Genomic DNA, 10016 nt, shown 5'->3' with positions numbered 1-10016 from the left:
CAGGCAACTTGACAGGTCACCTCAGTTTTTCAAGCACAGCTTGCTATGGACGCACTGAACTCAGGCAAACAGCCAATAATTCATGGCTGTATCGCAGCATTTGAATTGCTCTATTTGAACACCGCCAGCACTCAAACCACACTAGCGATCCGGTTGTTCCATCCAACTGGTATACTCTGGGTTGTGATAACCCCAGTTTGTTATAATTCCCTGGTTCCCCGAGAGGATTGCCTGTATGTCCATTTTGGCGCTGATACGACAAATCTCGAAATATTTCTTAAACTAGCTTTACCGTAGGGGGAAAGCAAGTGTTTTGTGCTCAACATTGGGCTCGTAAACGGATGCTCTTGTTTGTATTGTCCGCATTCAAAGCGGTAACATCTTTTTAAACCGAGTATAAGGTGCTCGTTTCGATACGTCCGAAGATAGCAAAATACAGTTGTAGACCACAGACCCGTACATGAACCTCTGGATATCTATGACTATTATACTGTACGTGATAATCGCGCTGTATACTGACTTTTAAAGTACGAAATCCATACTGTTGGATGAGACCGACCCTCACCTACCAAACTATAAGTATCAAATCGCAAAAATGAGATCTAAAGCAATACGTAGACTTTATTTTAACGTTACATTCGATGCCGTAGTAGTAGTACTAGTCGCGGTTGTAGTGTTAGCTGGAGCCGTGCTGTTCTTATCGGAGTCCCTATCAAACAGTAGTTTGTATAAACCGTACTTGGAAAGCAGTCCAGTGGCGATGATATACGTTATCTTGGCGTTTTTTTTAGCACGCGGATGCTTTTGCAGGACTTCAGATATAGTTTTCGATATCTTGGTAACGCTTTCATCACTTATCTTGGCTCCATCCTTGGCAAGCTTACCAGCGAATTGCTTGACGGTGTTTTTGATAGCCACGATATTGCCACCTGATTTTTTGATGGTGTTAACAGTCTTCGTCAGAGCAGGGTTCTCCTTCAGCTTCACTCCCAGTTCCCCGGCAAGTTTAGAAGCGCCGGCCTTGTTAACGGGGGCCTCTGCACGAAGACGACGATCGTCGTCGACAAGGGCAACGTGTTCGGTGCTATCGATGTGGGTGAAACTTGCCACGAACGCAGCTACGAGGAAGACCACAGCGACGCCGAAGCGCATTCTTTTGTTTTCTGACGAACTACAGGGGTGGACTGAGGCCAAGTTAGTGGAATTAAAAGTGATGTTGTGTTGATCTTCAAAGCCGATCCATTTATATAGATAGAGGTTGCGTTCACCGGTTGGTTAACATCAATACCGGATTGAATACGTCCATTGCAAACGACAGTATTGCAATTTCTATGCTCAACTGCATCTTATGATTTGAATCCTGCGTCTGTACTCGTCTAACTAAGTACTAAGTATGTAAATACTGATCTTGACTGCAGCAATTAATCCCTATCGACGATGAGGGCTATCTGTACTGCTCGCTGTGATATCTCCTGCCGGTCGTGCATTAATGATAGCTTAAATTTATTAATGAAGATGTTTTACGAATTAAACTTCACATTCATCAAACGAACGGATGGTAGCGGAAATGCTAATCCGATTAGATTTTAATAAAATCCAGTCCAAATCATTTCCGATGGTAGACAAGATTACGGCCATAAAAGCAAACAATATCAACAGCATTTAGCACATAGGTTAAAAGATAAAAGATATATCTGGGGACACCGTCAGAGTGAACCAAGCCGCCACTCTGATTCGCTGACAAGTATAATCAATGAGGACAGACTGATTGCGAGCATGGCTTCATGTGGCCTGTGGGCTCAATAAATTCTGAAAGCGAACCAGATACATTGTATCCTGACACACTGAAGCAGGGCTCGAAGTTAATATCGTTCGGCTCCACGTCTCTTTCCCACTGCTCGGTTGTCAAAGGAAGCGCATGAGCGAGCGCAAACACTGTAGACCGTTCCGCTCGTGTCCCTGAGACCAACGAGGTCATATTTATGACAGTACGGGACGCGGCATTGACGATGAAGATGAGTGCGATAGATACGAGTAATGTACAGTATATAGGTCCACCTTTCTTCTTGAACAATATTGGTCAACTTCCAGTGGAGATTGTAAAGGTCTTGACAATCAATATTTACAAATTTACAATTTCATTTTTTTTTCTCTTCGGAACGTCATTTACATGTACTTTTTTTTTAATAAATGGACTATTTCACAGCACAATAGTAAACTGTAAGCACTTGCACAGTTAGCTACTGCGCTATTTAAACCGTCCATAGTCCATTGTCGTGTTTGCAGAGGCTCCTCAGTTACATTAACACCATGCATCTGCTTGGTGAAGTAGACACATGCGTTAATATGAATACGTTTGCGCTATATGGAGCCAAAAGGATCATGGGTCTCTACGCCAGAATCTCGCCTAATATGACGGCGAGTTTCTCTCCTTAACGCCCTTATAAAATCGACATCGCTGCAGCAGTTGTACTAGCCCATCGACCACTCAACAACGAATTACAACCATGAATGTGAAGCTCTTGTTGTTGTCAAGATTGATACTAGCGCCTTGATAATCGTGTAGAGCCACTCAATACTAGAGAAAATAGTTGTAAACGACTGCTCGCATCCCCATCGCTAAGATGTAAGTTCGGTAGTCAAGTTCTTATATCTTCTTTATCAGGCTGTTTGGCAATTGGCTGTCTAGTTCCAGGCTTATCATCTCCCCAGTGTCATGAACTCCCCCACTTTGGTCAAGACAATGTCAGGGATATGATTATAAAAGTGGTAGAGAGGTCCGGAAGGGGGCTTTGTGTTGTTGAGGACGATGCAAACAATGCGAACTAATCCGGCTTCCTTTCTTATCTTTTAGCTCGCACCCAAGAAGCTTGAATGTGCTTGCAATTCGTGAATAGCTAACTTCAGTACATAGATTCACAGTTTTATATCGATATTGCAACTATTTGACAAAGAATTGTAATTGTGACAATATTGATTGTGACGACCATCCATATTCAATATACTGTCCGACCCCTGCACCCACATAGCTTAAAGTACAAACCCTCGGGGCTTAATATCAAAATAAAATTGATAGATGCTGAATGTTGGACGTGTCGTTCGTTGTGAACACTGTCGTGAGAATAGGTGCTTAGACCTTCGGTTTCCTTTTGGTGCACACGTCTTCGACGCCAATATTGTAGGAAGGTGGAGTGACAACATGATGCGGTATGAACCGCATGAAACGATGGTACTTGCATGAGCAAAGAAAATGTCGTGCTGCTGACTCCTTTTGTTTTCCAGCGAGTTGCATTATTTCCACGTAAAGCTAAGTCTAACGAATAAGTGCTGCTGGTTACTGTTAATGTGGAACTATCGTTGAAAATATAGAATATCATAACAGCTTATTCTGCTAAAAGTGGTGATGCCTGTGTTTATGCGGAGCAATATTTTGCAAATAAAATGTGCGTGTAAACACGGTTTCATCAATTCTTGTAAGTGTTGACATCGACCGAATATGATTGTCTAACCCCTCCCTACTTGTTCATAAGATCAACTCTGACCTCCCTAACAATTCCGCGTCCATTGTGTCCGTAAATACTTTGGGTGGGAGTGCGCTTACTGGATATCAAAGGACAACCCATACATTATTATTATTTGTTTCTTGCATGAGACAATCGTGCAAAATAAGCGCACACAAACCCCCCGAACGAAGTTATGAGTGCACAGAATAACTTCGAAGTAGCGGCCAAATGAATTTCTGGCTACGACAACGGACAAAGTAAACCAGGATTACGTCCGCGGAATACAGTGTAACGTATCGCAGCAAGGTTTACGAGGTTAATCACAACCTACTAGCTCCAGTCGTAGTAACATACGAACATATACAGCATTTTACCTGAACGTCTCGCTATTGCGCGGCCTTGGGTGTAGTAGACTACTAAACCGCAACTTGCCCGACGTGTCGATCGCGGGGCACATGTTGTAGAACGATAGTAAGACCACTCGTCGGATACCGCGCCTGCATTTTACTTGTCTGTTTAAAACATATGAATGACCTGACGCGGGTTTGTTTTCCTCCTTGCGAAGGTGTCATGTAGAATATCGTACGCCGTACAGCATTGAAGGCACATTCTTCATAGGTAACAGGATTTTATGGTTCCTAGGCAAATACTGGCAGCCATTAATGCTTCTCGTAAGGGCTCGAAAAAAGTGATTACAGTGGCTCTGATGGTGGCTGAATGTTACCAGGCTTTATTGTCTGTAATACTTCCTACGAAATGAATATCTAACTGCTTATCCCGTCTGCTTCGCTACAGCGCTTCCCGACACACTTACGCACCACATACCAGACACTCGTCCTCATCATCACCTGCTCGGGTAACGGTCTCAGTGGTCGGAGCCGGAGCCTTGGCAGCCTCCTCCTTGGCGCGTTGCAAGTCAAGCCCCTGCTTGTCCACAGTGAACTGGATAGCGTCGGCTTTCGGACGTCCGCGCATGTAGTACATGCCGGTCTTGAGTCCCTTCTTCCAAGCGTAAAAGTGCATGGACGTCAGCTTACTGATAGTCGGGTCGGCGATGTGGATGTTCAACGACTGACTCTGGCAGATATAAGCGCCACGGTCAGCCGACAGGTCCAGAACAGCCTTCTGCTTGATCTCCCACACCGTCTTGTACTTCTCCTTAACATCATCCGGAATGTCCTTGACCTTCTGCACCGAGCCACCATCATTCAGAATCTGATTACGTACTTCCGGCGTCCAAATGCCGAGCTCGATAAGCTCCTTCATCAGATACTTGTTAACAATCGTGAACTCACCAGCCAACACACGACGGTTGTACATGTTGGACGTGTAAGGCTCGATAGACTCGTTGTTGCCCAGGATCTGAGCCGTGGAGGCTGTCGGCATGGGTGCAACCAGCAGCGAGTTACGGAGACCGTGTTTAATGACGTCATCTTTTAGTGCGGCCCAGTTCCAAAGCCCAGATGAAGGTGTGACGCCCCACATGTCGAACTGGAAGATACCCTTACTGGCCGGAGAGCCCTGGAACGTCTCGTAAGGACCCAATTCCGTGGCAATCTCCATCGACGTCTCCATGGCAGCAAAGTAGATCGTCTCGAAGATGTTCTTGTTCAATTCACGAGCTTGCGGGCTCTCGAACGCGTAGTTCATGAGGATGAACGCATCCGCCAGACCCTGGACGCCAATACCAATGGGACGATGGCGCATGTTGGACTTGCGAGCCTCTGCAACAGGATAATAATTGACGTCGATGACCTTGTTGAGGTTGCGCGTGATCACCTTGACCACCTCATACAGTCTCTTGTAGTCGAACACACCGTTTTCCACAAACATAGGCAGCGCCACAGACGCCAAGTTGCACACTGCCACCTCATCGGGTGACGTGTACTCCATGACTTCGCAGCATAAGTTGCTGGAACGGATCGTACCCAAGTTCTGCTGGTTCGACTTGCGGTTAGCTGCGTCCTTGTAGAGCATGAAGGGCACTCCCGTCTCAATCTGAGCGTCTAGGATAGCGAACCACAGCTGCTGAGCGTTGATTGTCTTACGCGCACGTCCTTCCTTCTCGTACTTTTCATACAGAGCTTCAAACTCATCGCCCCAGCACTCGTACAGACCAGGAGCTTCGTTGGGACAGAACAAACTCCACTTGCCATTGGCCTCCACTCTCTTCATGAAGAGATCAGGCACCCACAGCGCGTAAAACAAGTCGCGGGCGCGGTGCAGCTCATTACCGTGGTTCTTACGCAGATCCAGGAACTCGAACACGTCGGCGTGCCACGGCTCCAAGTAGATAGCGAACGAGCCCTTGCGCTTACCTCCGCCCTGGTCCACATAGCGAGCCGTGTCGTTAAACACACGCAACATGGGGATAATGCCGTTAGAGGAGCCGTTCGTGCCGCGGATGTAGCTGTTAGTGGCGCGGATGTTGTGCATACTGATACCGATACCGCCCGCCCATTTAGAGATACAGGCGCATTGCTTTAGGGTGTCGTAAATGCCCTCAATAGAGTCATCCTGCATAGCCAATAGGAAGCAAGAAGACAACTGAGGACGTGGCGTGCCGGCGTTGAAGAGAGTAGGGGTGGCGTGCGTGAAGAACTTCTGCGACATGAGCTCGTACGTCTCCAGTGCGGACTTGATGTCGCTCTTGTGGATGCCTAACGCTACACGCAGAATCATTTGCTGCGGCCGCTCCACCACCTTGCCATTCACGCGGAAGAGGTAGCCGCGCTCGAGCGTCTTGAAGCCGAAGTAGTCGTACTCGAAGTCGCGGTCGTGGATGATGGCCGAGTTCAACTCGTCCTTGTGTTGCATCACGATCTCGTATACGTCATCAGCAATGAGCGGCGCAGCTGCCCCTGTCTTTTCGTGGACGTTCTTATGGAACACCTCGATGTTGTCACTGAAGACCTTGTTCGTGTTCTTGTGCAGGTTGGACACGGCGATACGCGCCGCCAGCTTGGAGAAGTCTGGGTGCTGCGTGCTCTGGTACGCTGCCGTCTCGGCAGCGAGCTCGTCCAGCTCCGATGTGGTTACGCCGGGGTACACGCCGGCCACGACCTTCTGGGAGATCTTGACAGCGTCGACGTAGTCCGGGTTGAGCCCATAGCAGAGCTTGGTAATGCGCGCCGTAATCTTGTCGAACTTGACGTCCTCGCGACGACCGTCGCGCTTGATGACGTACATCGTTTTTGGTCTGTGTGTGCTCTCGACGGAGGATTGAAGACTGGACGGACTCGGTGGGTGGTGAAGGTGAGGACGAGTTATATCTTGATGATGATTGGATGAAAAACTGAAGGTTGGGACGTGTGATTGGATGATTTTAAATCCCCTCCCCTTTTTGGCGCGTGCCGGATGCGTGCCTTTTCGCGGGGTTTCGAATTGCCACTGGATCTTGGCGCCAAAAATTGGTCATCAGATATGGTCCAAAGGACCATTTTGGACCAAAATCTGCGATTTGGAATAATGACATTAGAACAAGCGATGGTGCTATACTAATTGTTCTGCAAGCACGGGTTTGAAGTTGCTGCGAATTACTGCGTGGTCAGCTGCATAGATTGTTTGAGCTTCGCTTAAAGCATTCAAAATCGATTCTCTCCTTGACAAGAAAATTAGAACGAGCATGATCCGAAATGAACTAAACGTTGTTTAGTGCTGGTTGTACACGATTCTTCGAATAGCTTTTCTCATGAATTCTCCCGCACGCGTAAACCCATCGCGCAGATCTTGTTGCTCCTCCTCTGACAACGGAAAGTCGGGTTGGTACAGCTTGACGTAAGTCGCTCTTCTCATAGTCACTGTCACCTCATTGTCTTCTTCCGACGACGTGGATCCCGTTGAACTCGAACCATCAGATGCGTCGCAAGATCTAGACGCAGTCAACACGATTGCACCCGTCCCATCCTGCCGCACGCGCTCGGTTGAAACCCAAGGGAAGAGTTTATCTTCGTCCACAGAATCGATGGCAATGATTCCAATCTGCTCGCCGCCAAATCGCGCGTCTCCTTCGTTCAAAAGCTGGGAGATGACTAGGGTACTCGCTTCCATTGTGATACCAGTGCTGTTTGTTGCGATCACTCGCGAGTTCGTGATCCCACCCTCAAGACATTCATAATCGTCCCGTACCGCAAAGTTCCCCGGCCTTTCCGAGATGAGGAGCTCAGTGTTTTTAAAGTAACTCATGACGGCATCAAACACTTGCTCAATGGACTCCACATTGGGGAACTGGATAGTCTCAAAGCGAATACAGCACCAATCCCCGTCGTCCGTCTCGAACATCTCGTCCGCGTATCTTGTTCCTTCATCATCAAGAAGTCCGGTTGGATCCATCACAAAGTCGTATGCCGCACGCAACTTCTCCTCTCTGATCGACAAAAGAGTCGCACGTCGCTGATCCCAATCATCACTGAGGCGAATTTTGGAATGCAGTGGATATGAATCGTAATCACCCTGAGAAATAACACCAGCAGCGTTAGAGTTCACAGCTCAGTTTTTCATAGTTGTTCGGTCGTACCATGCAACCGGAGATGGCAGACTGTGCCTTGGCGACCTGAAGTTGATTGTTACGACCAATGGCTAGCAGCTCTGCTTGTTCTGCTGTTGCTTTTCGAAGTTTTTTGTCCGACGTCGCTACGACCGGCGACTTGAGCATCGCTATCTGGAACTCCAGCTTGCGCACCTCGGAACGTAGCTCCCTCGCTTTCTTCTACTCCATAAGAAATCGTCGGTATACAGTGTCAGACATGGTGACGAGTACAGAGACTAGAGCTTGTCCTTACACGGCGCATAGCGTAAATGCATTGTCGTTTCTCGATCATCTTGTTGTGACGTGTGCGCTGCAAGTAGTATTTCAAACTGACTCTGCTGGGCAACTCGAGCGATTCTGATTACTTGTAAAAACTGACGCTAGCTTCACGTAATCGATTGCTTGTGTTGAATGCGGAGTGGCTTGTCCAATAGTGATCGTGCGTTTCTCATACCACTTGGAGGTGCACATGTATTTGATAGGCTCTGCAACCGATAAGCACATGCATGGAAGTTCTACACATGTACTGTAGTTCTTGCCTCCACTGTACCTAGTCACACAAAACGGGACGTAGGTACCAAAGGAATAAAGAAGTGACGATGTTTTCGCTATTAATCGACAAGTAAACACATTTAATTGAACGATGCGCAATATGTGCATGCACTATGCTGAGTTCCCTCGAGGCAACAATTAATAATAGGACCGATGTTAGCCAAAATTGCAATTAGCAGATGGACGACGTTAGTGGACCGTACCGTTTCTTGCACACTTTGGCAGAGAACGAACTTTACATGAATCTTGGAGGACGGCTTGGCGGATCACGCTAGAGGGAGGATGGTTGACATCTTACTAGCGGTGGCTTTTCCACAATTATTTCAGTATTTGTACCATTAGCGACGACGCGGCAGACAACGCGGCAGACACGGGCTCTACGCTTTGTACTTCAAAGTGGTTATTAATAGCGTTTTCCGTGATAGTTCATGCAGCGTTTTTTTTACGGCATCGCGGGCTTCCGAGTGTTGCAGTGTTGATGCTGAGTATACGGAATGTAATTCTCCGGTTGGTGTGCGTATGCTCTCCCGTCCACGTCCGCCAGGCTTTTTTAAGCCTGGCGGACGTGGATCAGATTCCACTTTGGTGGCCGCTTTAGGTGTCCATCAACACATGCTTTTAAGCTCTCCGATTGGGCCACCTGGGTGAGACCCACTATTTGTTTTTGGCTAAGACCGACCCTTAAGCGCACTAATACCGGTACTTCAAGTATATAAGTACAACCATGACAGTGACTACTGTACATTCTAAACGATAGAGATTAGCTTTTCGCTCATCTAATTAAGAAAACGAATTGGTATGATGTAAATCTGTGCTCTGCCCGTCAGAAGTATGGACAAAGCGTTTTCGTGAAACGTGCTATACATTTCCCTTTATCCACTGATAATAAGCTATTATCGCATAAACTGTTTGATAGAATTTAACTTCAGATGGTAGATCTTGGGACCAACGTTCAATCGGCATCGCTAGATCCTTCAGATTGCATGCGATGCGTCGGTGTCATTAGGCCCACCTGATTCTTCAACCACAACTTGAACCACCCGAGTAGAACTTCAAAAATCCACGTACATTTAGATGCTGGCCAACTAATTTGTTGGCAATTACAGACCATTCGCCCCTTCAGCTCCTCCTTGCCCATCGTTATTCAGACGCGGGAAAGCAGTTCGCAAAGTTTTTGAAGTGATTGTGATGCTGGTGACAGTAGTGCGACTAGTAAGTCCTCTGCAATGCGCTCTTCAAGTCTCTTCGGTCTGAAGTCAGCACCATCGAAATAAAACGAAAACATTTGCCACTTCTTCAGCAGTTCCTTCGGTCACAGCAACAATCCATCGACTACGTCTTGTCGCGGTCCTCCTCCTTAGTGTCGGGGTCGTGTATCTAGCTGGCCGACGTAGGAACGAGAACTAGAGCGATAATTCTCAAAGTAACTTAAT

At 47.3% G+C, this 10016-nt stretch overlaps 3 protein-coding genes across 3 annotated transcripts; all 3 read right to left on the bottom strand.

Moving 5' to 3' along the window:
* Positions 1–621: 621 nt before the first annotated feature.
* On the bottom strand, positions 622–1152 carry PPTG_15879 (hypothetical protein; the record flags this gene model as incomplete). The annotated part of the gene is made up of 1 exon (XM_008913640.1): positions 622–1152. The coding sequence occupies one exon, from the start codon at positions 1150–1152 to the stop codon at positions 622–624; it is 531 nt and encodes a 176-aa protein (XP_008911888.1).
* A 2945-nt stretch (positions 1153–4097) lies between these two features.
* On the bottom strand, positions 4098–6779 carry PPTG_15878 (ribonucleoside-diphosphate reductase, alpha subunit). Its single transcript, XM_008913639.1, has one exon. The coding sequence runs from the start codon at positions 6690–6692 to the stop codon at positions 4314–4316; it is 2379 nt and encodes a 792-aa protein (XP_008911887.1). The 5' UTR covers positions 6693–6779; the 3' UTR covers positions 4098–4313.
* A 196-nt stretch (positions 6780–6975) lies between these two features.
* PPTG_15877 (hypothetical protein) lies at positions 6976–8455 on the bottom strand. The gene is made up of 3 exons (XM_008913638.1): positions 8285–8455; positions 8020–8211; positions 6976–7955 (listed from the first exon to the last, which is right to left on the bottom strand). The coding sequence occupies exons 1-3, from the start codon at positions 8321–8323 to the stop codon at positions 7155–7157; spliced, it is 1032 nt and encodes a 343-aa protein (XP_008911886.1). The 5' UTR covers positions 8324–8455; the 3' UTR covers positions 6976–7154.
* Between the last annotated feature and the right edge of the window lie 1561 nt (positions 8456–10016).

Source organism: Phytophthora parasitica (assembly GCF_000247585.1).
Source record: "Phytophthora parasitica INRA-310 unplaced genomic scaffold supercont2.54, whole genome shotgun sequence".
In the NCBI taxonomy this organism is placed as follows: domain Eukaryota; phylum Oomycota; class Peronosporomycetes; order Peronosporales; family Peronosporaceae; genus Phytophthora; species Phytophthora nicotianae.
The sequence above is the reverse complement of the archived record's forward strand: the minus strand, read 5'-3'. Positions and strand labels throughout refer to the sequence as shown.